The sequence below is a fragment of the Pecten maximus genome, chromosome 19 (genome assembly GCF_902652985.1).
Source record: "Pecten maximus chromosome 19, xPecMax1.1, whole genome shotgun sequence".
In the NCBI taxonomy this organism is placed as follows: domain Eukaryota; kingdom Metazoa; phylum Mollusca; class Bivalvia; order Pectinida; family Pectinidae; genus Pecten; species Pecten maximus.
Window position 1 is genome coordinate 11,294,987 of NC_047033.1, and position 19,096 is coordinate 11,314,082.

The 19,096-nt window shown below is 36.5% G+C and overlaps 1 protein-coding gene across 1 annotated transcript in view; it reads left to right on the plus strand.

Annotated features, from left to right (window-relative positions):
- Positions 1-19,096, plus strand: part of LOC117317403 (titin-like) — a 197,260-nt gene that overhangs the window by 13,908 nt on the left and 164,256 nt on the right. Inside the window, 16 exon segments of the mRNA XM_033872214.1 lie at positions 3,925-5,113; positions 5,386-5,448; positions 7,032-7,146; positions 7,509-7,599; positions 7,736-7,849; positions 8,820-8,933; positions 9,511-9,688; positions 10,398-10,621; positions 11,093-11,215; positions 11,554-11,745; positions 12,284-12,398; positions 12,642-12,883; positions 13,249-13,371; positions 14,156-14,347; positions 15,143-15,330; positions 15,917-16,397. Coding sequence (XP_033728105.1) covers positions 3,934-5,113; positions 5,386-5,448; positions 7,032-7,146; positions 7,509-7,599; positions 7,736-7,849; positions 8,820-8,933; positions 9,511-9,688; positions 10,398-10,621; positions 11,093-11,215; positions 11,554-11,745; positions 12,284-12,398; positions 12,642-12,883; positions 13,249-13,371; positions 14,156-14,347; positions 15,143-15,330; positions 15,917-16,397 — 3,735 coding nt within the window. The 5' untranslated portion in view covers positions 3,925-3,933.

Consider the following 19,096-nt stretch of genomic DNA (forward strand, 5'->3'; position numbering starts at 1 on the left):
CTGTAGGCATTTGTTTGTTTGTGATTTCCATGTAGAGATATGTACAGATTAATGTCAAACATCAAAGGGAATCCAGGTAAACATTTACCTGTGATTTATGGCTAAGGATTACATCATTAGGTACCTGTGTCACCTGGTGTGTGTGATGTTGGATCAGTATTGGAATTTATCTTTTATTCGTTTATTGATGTTCATCATTTGTAGATGTTGTATCAGGCCAGAGGAAAGTTGTTTTTTGTTTCATTTTCGACAGTTTTACTCACAATATTTTACAAAATGGCTGAGTGATTAAGGTGTCCATTCACTTTAAATCGCTAGCCCTCCACCTCTGGGTTGCGAGTTCGAAACCTACGTGGGGCAGTTGCCAGGTACTGACAATAGGCCAGTGGTTGTTCCCTGGGTACCCCTCAGCTTCCTCCACCTCCAAAACCTGACATGTCCTTAGATGACCCTGGCTGTTAATAGGACGTTAAACAAAACAAACCAAAACCTGACATGTCCTTAGATGACCCTGGCTGTTAATAGGACGTTAAACAAAATAAACCAAAACCTGCATGACATGTCCTTAGATGAGCCTGGCTGTTAATTGGACGTTAAACAAAATAAACCAAAATCATGTCAACAAGCCATGTCCGTAAATGTTCTATAATTTATGGACACAAGTCAACAAAATCATTTTGTTTGTTAGATTTAATTAAATATACATTATCAAAGAAAAAACAAATAAATTTTACTTCAAATAAATATAGCAATATAACGCAATCCAGATGTAGAAAAAACCAAGGACGTTTTCTTGGTGGTGACATTTAAAACAAAAGTTATGATTGACATACCTGTAATAGTGACCTGATTGAATAAATCTGTCACAATTAATTAAAGGTGTCATTATTAATTAGTACCCTGAAATGTGTTTTATCAACATCAATTAACTCTGACCCGTCATATTTATAAAATAAAGTGCCTTCAAAGAAAAATCTGATAAGATATAAAAAACATCCTGGTTTGTTGATGGCTTATAGGACTTATATGGAACAGACTATAACTGCACACCTTGTTACATTACAGATGTCACTGCAGGGTACTGTCACTAGTCGAAGTAAATTCTTTATTTCAGAGAATTCTCTCCAAGAATATATTTTTACTAATATCTATAAGTTTTCTTAACAAGGTAGATGTTTCTGACAATTTTTTAGATCAGTTAATTGTTTAAGTTTTACTTTAAAATTAAATGCTTGTTAGATTGTATTTAATGCAATATGCTTGGGTGTCATACAAATAGGATGTATCTTATTGTGTGTGATACGAGGAGACTACAGGTGTTCTTAGTGTAGTATCCAGGGATTTTTGTTGTGTTTCTGATTTGTAAACATCAACAATAGCTGATTGGTTTCACCCATTGTAATTTTAAAGGTGCCTGCATACCTTCGTTTGAATAAAGTTTTGGTTGTCAAAATTTAACTTACTGGAAAATATGTATTTTTTCCAAGTAGTAAAAGTTTTAATCTTTACATTAATACAACAGTTTTACCCTCAAGATAAACCAAAGTTTGGAGTCCTTAAAATTTTTCAATTTGACCCGCATTATCAATTATAACCACAAAGACTGTATTTTTATATGAAATGCCTTTTTCCTGTACATTTCGGTGTTTATTTCATTGCTTGTAGGCACAATCACTCATACAATCATTGTTCAAACATAGATTTCATCAATATAAATTGAAGATGTTTTTGACGTCGGAACGAAGAAATGCGCGCCTTGAGCTAGGGATTATGACTTTTACAATTTGTCAGCTGATGAATCATAAGTCTTGGGCTCAGTTATTACAGCCACATTGATTACCACACCAAAGACATTTGTTTGATTCAACAGAAATGTGTCTTTTACAGTTTGGACCTAATTTTTCTACTTCTTCATCTTCTTGATGTTCACAATATTTTTATGCTCCCACTTGAAATGGGGGGGGGGGGCATATAGTGTTACCCATGTCTGTCCCCGTTGCGCCTTGTTGCATCCCCTTGCATCGCATCCTGCATGTCCTGTCCCGATGCAATTTAACTATAGCTAATCTCAGGAACTGCTGAGGTTTTGGGGGGTCTAAGTGGTAGTGGGGGCATTTATGTCTTACAGACATTTTGTAATTGTATTAATCCATCTTCCTGTTTGACCTTGGGCAATGCAAGTACATATGAATTAACCACAACATTTTTCACACTTTTTGTTTATAGTAAATATAACCTTGAAAGTGTTGTGAATCCCATACAGTGACTGTCTGCGTTATTATGTCACAGAACCTCACACCTTACTATCAAATTCCTTATCAAGGGGAGATAAGTCAGTGGTAGCTGACATAGATCTAAAGTGTAGGTATAGTGTAGCTTACCCTCAGGTGTGGAATGTATACAGATTAAGGATTTACAAGTACTAGGTATTTGGTTTAGGTATTTAGTTTGTGTTCTATTTTCACCCCCCAGGTACGGAATGTGTAGGTCAGAGCTTTAGGTCACCTTACCTGTGCAGTGTTATGTAACATCAGATTACATACTCAGTAGGGAGCCTTTTAGTACATGTATGTTTATACTTACAGGGTCATGAATAAACCCTATAACCATCAATTTCAGTCTACTCATTTCCTTGTATTTTGCATATTTATCTTAATTATGACAATTTCAATACAGGTGCATATAAAAAATAAAAATGTTAAAGAATATTATCAAATTAAAAAAAAAAAATGAAATATTCCCCTTCCCATTTTTGGCAACTTCATTACTTGCCCACAGTGAAAAAAATGATGGATATATATTTGGATGATTTAATGATTTATCCAAAGATGATATAAAGGAAAACTTATTTTTATAAGATCTTGTTGGGAAAATAGAAGGCTGTATTTTATTGGACATTGATCAGGAAAAATAGAAATCTGTATTTTATTGGAGATCGATCAGGAAAAATAGAAATCTGTATTCTATCGCAGATCTAGATCGATCAGGAAAAATAGATGTCTGTATTTTATTGGAGATTGAGTAAAAATTAAAATTTTTTGGGAGATTCTGAAAGATTTTACTTGAGATTGAGTGAGAGGGTTACAGGTATATACTCACACATATACACTAGTAGTCAGAGCATGAGAAACCAGGTGAAACCAAAGTCTGTAATTTATTAGAGAGAAAAATAGAAGGCTTGTTTTGGTTAGCTTTAGGCTATGTTAGCCTTTTGGCCAGTGGACGATGTGTACACACATGGAGCTATGTCAATATTAGTGTTGGTCAGTGTTTGGGATACTGATCCTATTGTGTAATGTTGATACTCACATAGTGGGAGTGGACAGTAATCCTTTGTGTGTACAACAATGGCTTGACAAGGGAGGTAATCTGTATTACTACCGTAATAGTCTACATAAACGTAGGAAAGGAAAGTTTAGCCTTCTTTCATACCAATATACATCAAAATAAAGTCAGTGGAGGTAATCCGTATTTCTACAGTAATAGTCTAAATAAACTTAGGAGAGGAACATTTTCATACCATAACACACATCAACACAAGGTCAGGGGAAATAATCTGTGTTACTACCGTAAATATCTAAATAAACTGAGAAGAAAACCTTCCTACCATGACACACATCAATGCAAGGTCAGGGGAAATAATCTGTGTTACTACCGTAAATATCTAAATAAACTGAGAAGAAAACCTTTCTACCATGACATACATCAACACATGAACAAGGGAGGTAATCCACTGCACTAACATTGTGTTCACAGTTATCAAGCTTCAAGTATCTACAAAACTATAAGCCTTGACTTGATGCTTTCAACACATATGCTTGATTCCAAAGTTTTATTGTTATCAGTTCAGAAAGCTATGACTACGGTATATACTTCTAAGAAAAATAGTGTCATCAGCCTAATTGTAGTGTGTTTTTTTTTCAGGAATAAGTGATGGCATATCAGGGAGGAGGAGGCGGAGGGGTTCAGAATTTGTCTCGCCAACCCAGTCAGCAGTCTCTGTCCCACCCAAGCCAAAGACGACGTACCCAGGATGAAATTCCCCATGGTTACAGACAGCAAGGACCAGATATGCCACAAGGCTACCGACAAGAACAAAACCCCCAGCAGTCACCATACCCATCCCGTCATGAAGTTCAAAGGTCACAATCTCAGCATAATGTCTATCCCCAACAGGGTGGACAGATGAGTCGCCATGACAGTCGTCAAGATGCACGCCAAGCGAGTATGCCCTCACATCACCAGTCTCAGCCCACCATGTATCATCCCCATCAACAAGAAACAAGACCATCGTACCAGCCAAGTGCCCCCGAGCCCCAGTCCCCTTACATGTCACACAGAGATCCAGGTCAGTATGGGTCGCAGCAAATCGTGAACCCCCAACAGTCTCCCTATCCCTCTCACCATGAGCTTCGACACAGTGAGTCAAACCAGAGCCTGGTACGAGGGAGCAGACAGCATTTAGCTGATGTTCCTAAAAATGAAAGACAATTTAACTCTGGTCCTTCAGATCAGTACTCCACCGTTCAAAAACCCCATAGGGACCAGGCACCTGTACAGAGATTGTTTCAAGTGAATCATCATGAAAGTCACCAGACCATGCCCACACATTCCAGTCAAGCATATCAGCCTCATTCTCAATCTGCACATCCTCATTACCAAAGTCAAACATCTTTATCCCCTGATATAAGGCCCCCAGGTGCTGAAAGGGGTCGGGAATCATCCTACCCTCATCAACCAGGACCAACCAATCAGCAGCCAGGACAGGAATGTGAGGCCCCGCCTCCTTATTTTAGCCGGAGTCACAGTCGGGAGTCATCATATGTCTCCCAGCCTGACCTTTCACCTCCACCTCCAAACATGGCACCAGCCCAACCTTTCCATTCCCAGCCATCCTACCTTGGCAGTCAGCAGGGTTTAGGTCTGGCTCCTTCGTACATCGGAAGCGAGCAGGGCCAAGCCCCTTCAGAGGGCCAGTACTCGCCTGCTCAGGCAGAGAGTAAGCGCATAGCCTCCCATCTTGCCCGGAATGAGAGTTCCCGCACAGAGCAGTCAGTTCGAAGTCGTCACTCCCGGGCTAGTAGTCTAAGTAACACTCCACCTATACCAGAAGGTAAGAATATCTATAATATCAAAACAAAAATATCTTATAGAAAAGATCAGAAAAAAGGGACAAAAAAGCAATATCATGAATTCTTTAAGCGGGGTAGCTCTGTGTCATTAGTGGTAATTAGAGGCTAGAATTTATCCCTGTATAATATAATAGTTATTTAATGTACGTCTTTGGAAGTAAATCTTTTTCAATATCTGCAGGAAAGGAAATAGATCAATATTTTGCTGTATTTTCATCCCGTATGAATTAAAGATATAAATTTTGTGTTTCAGTTCGAGGCAGAGAGGCATCCCACATCATAGATTTGCTCCAGCGTGAAATTGTCTACATTACAGGTAAACAGATCAACAGAATTTAAGAATAGTCTTTTAAATAAGTAGAACAAAGTAGTTATCTTATTTCTTCCACTGTATGCTCGTCTCTTTGTTTTTTATAATCAAATTCATCCTCAAATAAGCCCCCTCCCTTAGTGTAAAAATTTAGTACTGTATTTATCCTTAAATGAGTCCCTCCCGTAAGTGTAAAAATTTAGTACCATATTTATCCTCAAATAAGCCCTCTCCTCTAGTGTAAATATTTAGCACTGTATCTATCCTCAAATAAGCCACCCCTTTAGTGTAAAAGTTAGTACCATATTTATTTCATTAAAAAAAATGAGCATTAAAAGTCTGAGAAGAGCTTATTTGTGAACCACATTTAGTCTAGTGTTTTCAAAAGTGTTGATTCTGCAAAAATGAGAAAAAGGGGTCTTATTTGTGGCCAGGGTCTTATGTGAAATAATCTCCAGTATCTGAAGTCCAGAATACAGTAACAGGCAGGTTTGAACAATGTAAAACATAGGGAAACAGAGAGTAATGATTTCAGTTTTACAGTTAATAACTGGCCTACATTTATGTGAAAGTTTGTGCTCTGTTCAAGGTTATTTATTAAGATAAATGCAACATTAAATTTCCCATGTTGGTATTCCCCCTCTGAGGACCAACCAATGGCTCTAAAGATTAAAACATATAGTTTTGTCCAGAATGGTTTGAATGTGTATGGAAAACATCAAGAAGGCAAAGACGCCTTTGTTAAATTTGGTTAGGTATTGCCTTGTATGTACTGTTGTTTGTATGTACTGTTGTTTGTATGTACTGTTGTTTGTATGTACTGTTGCTTTTTATGTATTGTATATACTGTTGTTTGTATGTACTGTTGCTTTTTATGTATTGTATGTACTGTTGTTTGTATGTACTGTTGTTTGTATGTACTGTTGTTTGTATGTACTGTTATGTACTGTTTTTGCTGTTTGTATGTACTGTTATGTACTGTTTTTGTATTTACTGTTTTTGTATGTACTGTTATGTACTGTTGTTTGTATGTACTGTTGTTTGTATGTACTGTTGTGTGTATGTATTGTATGTACTGTTGTGTGTATGTACTGTTATGTACTGTTGTTTGTATGTACTGTTATGTACTGTTGTTTGTATGTACTGTTGTTTGTATGTACTGTTGTTTGTATGTATTGTATGTACTGTTGTTTGTATGTATTGTATGTACTGTTGTTTGTATGTATTGTATGTACTGTTGTTTGTATGTACTGTTATGTACTGTTTTTGTATGTACTGTTGTGTGTATGTACTGTTATGTACTGTTGTTTGTATGTACTGTTGTTTGTATGTATTGTATGTACTGTTGTTTGTATGTACTGTTGTTTGTATGTATTGTATGTACTGTTGTTTGTATGTACTGTTTGTATGTATTGTATGTACTGTTGTTTGTATGTACTGTTGTTTGTATGTACTGTTATGTACAGTTGTTTGTATGTACTGTTATGTACAGTTGTTTGTATGTATTGTATGTACTGTTGTTTGTATGTACTGTTGCTTTGTATGTACCGTCTTGGGTGTAACTTGAGGCATGCTTTGTCGTACTACAGGGGGACGGGATCGCAGCGGAGGACCTGTTGTTACCTTCCCCGGCCACCTGCCCCACCCAGAACCTTCACAACATGATATCATGACCTGCCTACAGTACTATGTTCAGATTCCAAGGTAGATAACTCTGTCATCCTTATAGAAATGGAGTTCTACTTGCCTATGTACATGGCAATGTGAATTTAAATTGACAACAAATTTTGTTTCCATTTTCCAACAAGAGTCTGTGTCCTGTGGGTAAACACTCAGTTTTTGTTTTGTAATTTATTTTAATCTGTCTTTGGAATAATTTGAAATAGTCTCGACATATCGTTGATTGTGTTTCAGATTTAAGTTTTATTTTATTTATAAAGGTCTGATTAACAAAGTGTACAGGTACAAACTGCTGAAAAAACAAATAAGGTTAAAAAAAAATCTTTGAATTGGTTGGTTTGAAATCGACAAACGTGAATTAATTTTGATGACATTTCATACTTCAGTGAGGAGTCAAAGTGTCGAGGATTCACGGCTCTTGTTGACAGTCGAGATGGATCGTGGCCGAACATGGTCACTGTACTCGGGTGTCTAAAGGTCAGTGAGGTCTCAGGATTTATATCTTTCAAAAACTTTTGTTACTAAATATGAGGATGTTGACTGTAACTTGCATGGTATTTCTTGTAGTAATTAAGACTTTGAAATGAAATAGAATTTTTGCTTCATGTTTCAGAAAATGTTAGGAGACTATATCAAGCAGGTGCTTGTGATAAAGTCGGACCCAAACATAGATAGGAAATCTGTTAGTCAGAGTTTCCGCAGGGACAAGAACAGTCCAAACCTGGAGGTAAGACTAGGTCAAGGTCATAAGGACAGTCCAAAACTAGAGGTAAGACCAGGTCAAGGTCATAGGAACAGTCCAAATTAGAGGTAAGACTAGGTCAAGGTAACAGGAACAGTCCAAACTAGAGGTAAGACTACGTCAAGGTCCAAGGAACTGTCCAAACCTAGAGATAAAACTAGGTCAAGGTCACAGAAACAGTCCAATCCTGGAGGTAAGACTAGGTCAAAGTGACAGGAACAGTCCTATGCTAAACTTGTAGTGAAGATTAGGTCAAGGTCACAGGAACTGTCCAAACCTAAATGTAAGACTGTCAATGTCACAGGAACAGTCCTACCCTAAAGGTAAAGTAGGTCAAGGTCACTGGAACAGTCCTAACTTGTAGGTAAGATGATGTGAAGGTCACAGGAACTGTCCATACCAAGAGACAGTTATCTTAGGTGAAGGTTAAAGAAATATTACAAGTAAGGTTCACACCTGGAAGGAAAGGAAATATTTGGTATTCTAGATTGAGTAATAAGTGTAGTCATGTTATGATGGAGAGTCAAAGCAAACTAACCTAGCTAACACAAGGTCAGTATGTTCTTTCTATGAGATCACAGATATAACAGTATGGTTAAAAGATTCAATATATTATATTACTGCAGAAAATTTTCATTAGAATTTTGGACAACGCTATCTATTGATTGGTTAATATTTTGTGATATTGACCTCATATGCAGTCAATATCACTTCTGTGACACTAGACTGTTGTAAATGTTGTCAAGGACACATAAGAAATGATGTTCTATCTTTGGATAAATTTCTTAAGACATGAAATGAACCAGAGTGTTTCTATTCCTGTTTAATTTGGTCATATAGTGATTTTTTTTTTATTTCTTTGATAAATATGGATACGTGTATTCCTGGTTTGGTTGTATGTTATATGAAGTTGAATTGGTATTAATGTTATTTTCTAATGTTTTGTTACTTTCAGCCTCAGTTTATGTCTGTAAACCGTCTTTACACATTTGTGGACAAAAAGGAACTGACCGGTATGTTTGGCGGTCATCTCTCTTATCATCATGGTGTCTGGCTTAAAAATAGACAGGTAAGCAAGCGACCTCCAGGTCAAAAAATGAAAGCAAGCGACCTACAGGTCAAACAAGGTGGGCAAACGACCTACAGGTCAAACAAGGTAGGCAAGCGACCTACAGGTCAAACAAGGTAAGCAAGCGACCTACAGGTCAAACAAGGTGGGCAAGCGACCTACAGGTCAAACAAGGTAGGCAAGCGACCTACAGGTCAAACAAGGTAAGCAAGCGACCTACTGGTCAAACAAGGTAGGCAAGCGACCTACAGGTCAAACAAGGTAGGCAAGAGACCTCCAGGTCAAACAAGTAATAATTCCTTTCCCGTAAAACAATTTGTGGGTGGATAAAGATGAATAGACAAATTAGAAATTTTCTTCTCAGGTGACAAAATGGACAGTGGAAATATCTTTGATGTTTTGATTGGACAAAACAGGCACTTAGAAAATATCTTTTTATTTAAAAAAATGACACTTTGACATATCTCTTTGTGGAACAAAAAATGACATTTGGAAATATTTTAGGGAGCAAATTTGTTGGTATGTCTCCTCAGGTGAGTTCATCATAAAATTGATCATAAATTGATATTGTTCACAGGACCTGGAGAAGTTCATTCGTGAGTCCAGGGCAGCTGCTTCTCATCTGGACACTGCCGAAGCACAAATACAGCAGGCCTACTCCAAAAAGGACTCATCTAGTCCACTTGAGTCATTAAGACAACATCGCTACTTCCAGGATTCAATCATGTCTGTACCTACACAGGTCATCAGAGATGGTAGGTCAAGGTCATCACAGCTGGTCAAGGTCACCAGACCTTTATCAGTTCTTTTGTCATGATTTAAAAGTGGAAAATAAAAAAAATGCCTTTATTTTACAATATCTTATAACCATAATATGTTTTTTTTGATTTCTGAAAGTTCTTTGAGTGTTGAGAATTATGTGCTTGAAGGAACAATTGAATAGCATCACTCTAATTAAAACATGAATTAAGCTTTAATTAAACAGCTGAATTGTCCCATCAGTTGTCCTTCTAAGTTTATTCACTGATGTTAGGCTCAAGACTGTGAAAGCCTAAATGATATTTAGAAAAATATTATGGGCCTAAACAGATATCAAAATATAAGAGGGAATATTCACTAACCTTATAATTCAGGTGTATTTAAATCGTCATCAAAAGTATGTATATATTTTGAACTGGTTCTACTACCTGGTAATCGTTAACGATATATAGCATATTCCATTACAGCAGACCTTTGGAGAAAAAGGTCGCCGGCCTGAAATTTTAAAGGGTTAAAAAGAGACACACAAGTAAAATACACGACAACTTTCTTCAGATGAATTATGAATTAAATTATAATCTCCAATTTGGCTCATCCTTATATATTTTAAAACCCTGTAATGAATTTAGGATATGATAAACTGTCACCTTTGATCCTATTGGATTGATAATAAGTTTTATTGTATGAGTTTATGTTCCTGTACAGGGCGGGAGTTATTGTCTCAGCTTCGCCGCCACCGTGATCCTCCACAGGGACAGGACAAGGACTCAGTGTGGACCTTGGACGACCTTGAAGCACAGAAGCAGGTCAAGCGCCTGATTCAGTATATAGAGAACCGTGTTGAAAAACTACAGAACTATCTAGAGAACCGTGATCGCACGCTCAGTCTGAACCTGCAATATGAAGATCTGCAGCGGGACATTAAAACGGTGTGTACAGAGCATAGAGTTATGTCCCTTTACTACTTAAAGTGTCTTTATTTTCAATTGTATATCATGACTCCACTACATTCAAACAGTAATAATAGCTTAACATTGAAATGCTTGATTATTTGCTTGTAGCATATTAATTTGTATGAATTAAGAGTATTTACAATATGTTGTAGATGAAATTAATTACCATAATTTGGAATCTGGATTTAAATAATGTTTTAATTTGAATTTTTATTAAGATCAGTCATTGTACAACTTTAGATGGAATGAAGCCTTAAAAAACAAACAAAGAGCTACGTTAAAGAGAGTGATACTGTAAGATGAAAGGTCAAAATATTTTGCTTACATCATATCCAATGCAATTTTATGGAGGAGAATTTAAGAAATGCTTATTTTGACCCCTGGTCTTTGTTATATATTTTTACCTCTCTGAATTTGACATTTTAGTTTTGACCTTTGTTTTGGTAGGTTGTTGACTGGATTCTTGGCCCAGGAGAGAAGTTGCTTTCATCTCAGGTTGATATTGGAGATTCATATGAGACTGCTGACGAGTTACGTAGACGCCATGAAGAAATGGAAATCAAATGCATGGTAATACCATAAAACTTTATAAACATTCAAATTATTTATAAACTTTATTTTTGATAGCATTAACTTGTAAACTAGCATGCATTATGATAAGTAGCTAAAAATCAGTATCAAACTCTCTCCTTTTTGAGAATTTTATAAGATCTTCAATTCAAGTAGATAGATATTCAGGGTACTATATTTTCTTCCAGAAACGGGGCACCATTTGTCTCTCTGAAAAACTGCGATGTTTACAGGGACGGCAGTGGCCAAGTGGTTAAGGTGCCTTTTAAACCCTATACATCTATGAAATGATTTATGAATTTTCTTGATTTTCCTTAAATACTTTTTTTATTACCAAGGATACATATGGACAGTATGCAGAGCTGCGTTACAAAGCAGAGGAGTTGATGGAAGAGGACCACCCAGGACGTGACGACATTCACAGCATACGTGACTATATGGATACTGTTTGTCGCAGCTTCGCCAGTCGCCTGGAACGACGCAGGACACTGCTGATCACCTCTGTCAGATTCCACAGACTAGCTGAAGACGTAAGTATAGAAATCACCAGGGCAATTGGTTTACATTTTAAAGGTCAAGGTCATATGCATTTCATTTGTCAGGTCAGTAGACTGGCTGAAGATGTAAGTAAAGAAATCGCTGGGGCAATTGGTTTACATTTTAAAGGTCAAGGTCATAGACTGGCTGAAGATGTGACTAGGTCAAGGTCAATTGCCTTACCAATTTAGTAGGTCAAGGTCATAGAATGTAGATACCACCTGTCAGGTTCAACAGACTGGCTGAAAATTTGAGTAGGTCAAGGTCAAGGTTGATTGGCTTACATTTATAGGTTCAAGGTCATGCAATGTGAATATCACCTCTAGGCAGATTTCAGAATCTCAGAGAGGTTGAGAGTTCAACTGGAGGATTCATGATGAGTGTTTTGCATAAAATCTTGAAAATGGAAGTACAAATTATCCTTACCTGTATTTCATATTTGAAGAAGATGTAGAAAAATGTGTTACATTGGGAACAGTTTCCCCAGAAACTGGACAATTTGTTGAAAAATGTGTAACTTTGTTGGAACAGTTTTCCCAGAAACTGGACAATCTTTTGGAGCTTCTGTGTACAGAAACAGATGTGGTTGATGTGGATACAGCGGAAAAGGCCCTCGCAGAACTCAATGAAAAGTGTGATAGCATCGGTAATTATTTGAATTTTCTGCATTAAGGCAATATTTTCAACAGTGTTGCCTGTCTATAACATCAGTGCTTCAAAAAAATGAAAATAAGTAAATTTCCGCAAAATTTTATTTTGATCTTAAAAACAATTTCATTGATTTAAATAACTTTTAAAGATAGGAATTATGCTTAAAAAGGTTTTCAGTTAGAAAAGCTATCTAAAAATATGGTTAAGCATTAACATGTGTGGTTTACCTTACCTTAAGATTTGGCAGCAACACAATCTCTAGCGGACGGACAGAGCCTTTTGGACGAAATGTCTCGACCAATCAAAAACGCGTCTGGGAAAGATATTTCACCTGACTACGACACACAGATAAAACACATCAACAAGTGTCTTGAAGATCTTCAGGAGAGAAAGATGCGATGTGACGACCTGGCAGATGTACGAAAACTCAAACTACAACAACTTCTGCAACTACGCACATGTGAGCGTGATGCTGACCAGGTAAATTTTCATATTACACCTGAATGATTTTTTCAATCAAATTGTAATATCTTTTTTTCTGTTGTTTTATTCTTACAAAAACTGAAAAATCTTTTTGCAGAATGAATTAAGCTGATAACATTTTTAAATTTTTTTTAAAGAAAAATACTTTTCTAGTTTTCATTCTTTTCAAGAAAATGTAGATTTTATTTTAGTATTAAGTGTTTGTCTTTGTATCTCTTCGCTTGACTTTAACATTTTGTATCACAAATCATGATTCTGTATGATAAATATTTAAAAAAAAAAAATATCGTAAACAACTACATGTTACCAAAGGTCAATGAGGTCATGTATTAAGACTATAATCAATTCTGTCGTACTCATAGGCGATTGCGTGGATCCGAGAGCTATGTGAGGTGATGTTGTATACTCACACCAGTATGGGCCACACACCGCAAGAGGCTGAAATCCTTCAGGAGGAACACAAGAAATTTGAATCTACTGCCGAGGTTTGTACATTCTTTATAGTTATTGTGGAGTCAGAGGCTTCAAAATTTTTCTTTATGGTCAGAATTTGTTACGTGTTTAATATATCGCAGTTATCCCAGTTGGACAATTATGTCTTGTAAAATTTTTGTTTTTTTGTTTGTATATTTTAATATTCACTGGGTATTTATGTTAGTGCTCTATTAAATAAACACGAATGCAGCGAAGTAAAATCTTCCACAAATATTCGTACTATACAGTAACATGTATAACATAAACAAGAGTGTAAGATTCTCTTTCTCAAAACTCAAATTAATGAAAACTCTCAAATTTCCCTATAGGGCAGAGAAATTTTGAATAGGACAGAAAATTTTGAATAGGACAGGGAAATTTTGAATCAAAGTTTTTTTCTAGTATTGAGAGATTTTATTTATTCTATCATGTGGAGTTATTATTTGTTTCAAGTTGTTTGTCTTGTGATATATAGCGTGTACGATGTGGTCATATTACATGATAGAGCAGGGTCCATGGCAGTTTTATCAATATTCCTTATCATAAGGAAATTCCTCACCTTAACATTTTCCTTAGGAAAGTATTACTGATCCTACAGAAAGCTCATTAGCAATGACTTTTTCCTTAAATGTTGTTTAATGTTTTTTTTCGAAAATTTCAAATTAAGGAATTTCCTTAAGTTAAAGAACATTGATAAAACTACCAGGGGCCAGGTCAGTTATATGATAAAGATAATGATGTATAATTTGCTTAATTGACATAAATGGTGTCCTCATTATGAACTTGTATACACAGGGTACATATGACTATGGAAAACAACTGTTGCAAGCAGCCTTTGTCCTACGGAGATCTTTGAGGATAGACCTTGCACCGAATGAGGAACGCGTAGTACAGCTGGATGAGGCATGGAAACGGTTCTCCGAGGGAACAAACGAGCGGGCCAATAGGCTGACTGTGGCAGCCATGTTCCTGTCATCGGCTGAAAAGGTATACACATTCAGAAGTAAATTCAATTCATGTATTGAATGCTGAAGGGTTGGTAACCCAGGGTGTGACTCCCATGACTTAGGAAATATTGTACTGGACGATTGAATAAGTCTGAAATAAAAACAAAATCAAAAACGATTAGAGGATTTCTTAATGTCCCGCACTCTTTTGTTAATAAAGGTAGAAATGTCTTGGTTTATTTTCCTGTATCAGAATTCTTTAATTAGACTACTGAACATTAACATATTGTTATATCATTGAGAAGCTCAAGATAAATGATCATCTATAATATACAGTCAAACCTCGTTATCTCGGAATCAATGGATCCATGAGAAAACTTTGAGATATCCCGCGTATTCGAGGTAATGAAGTTTGACTGTTTCTCACATCAAACCATTACGCAAAATTTAGTATGTAAATCTAAATTGAAGTTGAAAATATCCCAATATAGATAAATAGAAGTCATTGTTTTAAGATGATATTTTAGATATTGATGTTTTATTCCTAAAAGTTGATGATGAAACATTTGACTGGCTGAAAGTATACAGAAAAAGTAGCTTTGAAAATCTAATAGGTTGTAAGAGAAAAAGCATTGATTTGATTGCTATTTATATCCTCACATAAGCCCTCTCCTCCATTGTAAAAGTTTAATATTAAAGTTTTAGGTCTTATTTGTGATCCACATTCAGCTTACAATTTTAAAATCGCTGATTCTGCAAAAATGCAGAAAGGGGCAGGGGTTTATTTTCGGATAGATTCTGATTTTGTTATGAGGTCAATTCTTTATCTTTTCAGCTTTTTGAACAGTTGGAGCGACTCATGGTGCCTGTATCTCAGGCACTAGCAGGGGAGATAACTGCGCACGATGTGATGAGGCACCATACGGCCAACAAGGAACAAATGGAGTCTGAATATAATGATACGAATCACATGGGACGAGCACTATTGGAACGACTTTCCTTACCGATCATCCTGGTAGATGGGTAGGTCTGGAGCACAACACATAGCACTGACACAGAAATCTTGGTCTGGGCTATTCAGATGGCATTTAATTTTTAGAACTAATTAATGAAAAAATAGTTTGAGTTAACAATTTTTTCTAGGAGGTTCTTGTAAACAGATTTTCCTTGGTTGGAGATATTTTTCTTTTAGCGTACTGATTATCCTCGTTGATAGGTAGACCCACAGCCATCACCATTTAATTACCTGGGGTCCTTTGACAGGAGTTTTCAGAAATTAAATTTTCAGTATTGTTTATTGATTTTTTTTTTATTATTTTTAATTCCTTCAAGCAGGATTCATACCTGTCAATCTAAAGGTGAGACTCATGATTTTGGACCCAAAACTTCAATGCTTTCTCCATTTAAATTCTGAAAATAAAAAAGAAAGAAAGAACAGCTCCGTATGTATAATTTTAAGTTAACAGTTAGTCAAAAGGAAAGGTACGTTTCTTGGGTTTGAAAAGTTCACACACAATAGTACCAATGAAAAGGTTAATGTAAACATTTTCTTCACTTGACGATAATTTGGGAAAGATTTTTGATAAAATGTTTTTTTATTATGTTACAGTGACAACAAACAGGTTTCCATAGATGATCAAGGAGCGAGCGAAAGCATTGTTGGTAAATTACGTAAACTGGACCGGCAGGTTCAGGAGCTGAATCAGGGTTGGGAGGAGATGCAACAGGTAAGACGTCCTCCAGTCCCACAACCTCCACAGAGAACCTCCAGCCAACGAAGTCAGACGCTTCCAAGGTCAAACTCTGGGTCGATGAGGTCAAATGAAAAACTCCCACAGAAAGCAGAAAGTATGCGTCGCAGGCCCCGACAATGGACATCTGAGGTAGACAGCCGCAGTGGCCCTTCCATTACAGAAGGGCCAGTTTCAAATCAAAACCAGGGCAGAAAAGAAGTGAAGGAAAAAATGCAGAAGCTTTCAAATGCTCCACAAGAAAGTGTTGTTTCCCGGTCATATGCTGTGCCAGTGAAGTCGGCACCTCTTACACCAGCGGTCAAAGTCCACAATGCCTGCCCGTCCAGGGGTCAGGACTAGGCAAGGAGACCGTCTGTATAAAGACCTGGAAGAGGTGGGTTTTTATCTTTTACCATATTATGTTTTAACACAACACAATCACATATAAATACATGATATGTACCATGTGGCCTCACTCACATTGAATCCACAAGAAACAGTGTAATTGTTATGAAAATCTCACTGCATTCGCAAATCGGATGGCTCTTCTTCTTTTCTGCAAGTATAATAAATCTGCTTTGATTGGCTACATCTGTATATTACACCTGTTTTGATTAGCTCCACCTGTTCAGATACAGTGGATCTTTTCTGATTGGCTACCCCTGTAGAGGTATATGTAAGGCCAGTTGTGATTGGCTACCTCTGTACAGGTGTATCAGCTAGGCCAGTTGTGATTGGCTCCATCTGTACAGGTATATAAGGCCAGTTGTAATTGGCTACATCTGTACAGGTGTATCAGCTAGGCCAGTTGTGATTGGCTCCATCTGTACAGGTATATAAGGCCAGTTGTAATTGGCTACATCTGTACAGGTATATCAGACCAGTTGTGATTGACCAGTTGTGATTGGCTACATCTTACAGCTATATCAGACCAGTTGTGATTGGCTACATCTGTACAGGTATATCAGGCCAGTTGTGATTGGCTACATCTGTACAGGTATATCAGACCAGTTGTGATTGGCTACATCTGTACAGATATTATAAGACCAGTTGTGATTGGCTACATCTGTACAGGTATCTCAGACCAGTTGTGATTGGCTACATCTGTACAGGTATATAAGGCCTTGTTGTAATCAAATGACTTGTTTGTCTGCTGAAAGGTCGCAAAGCTGTAATATAGCGGATGTAAAACCAATTAGATCAATAGAGAAATAAATGGCTAACTATGTACAGGTATATAAGTGCTGTAGTGGCTGGCTGCACCTTTATAGTAGACCTGTTGTGATTGGCTAAACCTTTACTGGTATGTTATAATTGTCGATCACTTGGCTGTCAGCTGAAAGGCTGTAAGGCCCAACTCGTCAGCTGAATGGCCGCAAGGCCGTAATAGCATGTGCAAAACCTGTTAAATATATAAATAAATAAATATGATGTAATACCTGTTAATGAACTTAACAAATAGGCTACCACTGCACTGCATGTTGGGCATGTTGTGATTGGTCAGATATGTACAGTATATAGAATTGTCCCAGTAAGAGATGTGGACTGATATTAGCCTGGGTTCAGCAGTAACACATTGAACAGATAATGTGTAGACGATTCTTGGCTATGTCCTGTTACCACACCTACACAAACATCTCACATTCACATTCTGGCAAAATCTTACATTTCTCGACCACTTTCTGAGCCAGAAAACATTATCTTATTGTGACTATAGAAAGATTGGCATTAAAGAGAATTCTTGTGACAAAAATATGCCTGTTGAAGCCTGTTTTATTTGTTAAAGTTTGATCTTTCTATAGGATTTTTTTTAGTGTGAAGTTGGCAATTTATTTGTTAGCTTGTAGGTTGAATAAATAGAATAAATCAATAGCTTAAATACATTACAAGAATATATTGACAGCATTTGATTTTCAAGCTAGATGTGACAGGTATGATCATGGGTTCCTGTTTTAGGCTTATGATTTCATAATTCATTAGTTCCCTGTAAATCTGTAAGTCTGAGCAGACCAACGGGAGGAGAAAGAGAGAAGTGGCAACAACAGTATATTTATACTGCGTAGATGTTCGATAGCTGTCAGCATCCTTGTTGATGTAAATTCCGCAGAGGGAAAAAAATTGCCACCATTCTTAGCTAAGCCTGCTGTAAATTTCAACATCCGAACTCTTTTCTGTTGTGGAATTTGTCAGCTGTCTAGTCCTCAGATCTGGTAACCTGTGAATCCTTTCCACATTATTTGTGTTCAAAAGTTTTTTCTATTTCTCGAATCAAAGGGGCATGATATGTACATATCCCCACTCCATGGTAGCCACTGTGTGTATATAACCATACACATTGACAGGCGGTGAGGTCAAAATTGGTCAGAATGTGTAGTGCCCCTTTTTTCATGAATTAAAATGAACTATTGCTGTTGCAAGAGAGACAATCATATCTAACTTAAAGATATTCTATTGGAATTATTTGATGATTTTATAACAAAATGTTGTTTCAAATGAAATCCAATTGAAGAGTTGGCATAGTTAAACATCTGACTATTCATGTCACATTGTCTACAGATGTAAAAGTGTTTTCAATTACACAAATCACAGATAATGCTGTATTGGTTTTGATACTTTCAAAACTCATGTATGCTACAACGGAACATTTCTACCTAAAAAGTGCATAAATTACACAAGTTTCTAGGGTAAATGAAGAGGTTTGGACATCAGGCTTATCATTTGTAAGTCCTTCCTCGACTCTGTTAGATAAAATCACCCAAAGTGCAATTCTATAGTTTTAAGATATATGTTAAAATAATTCTGGTAAAAATAAAAATGAAAAAAAACAACAAAAAAACTGTAAAGATCAGTTCAAATTATTGAAATTTCATGGGTATGATTGTGCAAGCTCAAATTTTCAAACCGAAAAAAGTATATTTCTAAGCCTCCTCCAAACCCCTGAGACCTGAAAACTAACAAATTTTAAAGATTCATTTTCTTTAATATTAATTTGATATTCAAATTATAAAGAAAGAAGTTTTACTGATAATTTTTGTCATAATTTAGGGTCAAAAATT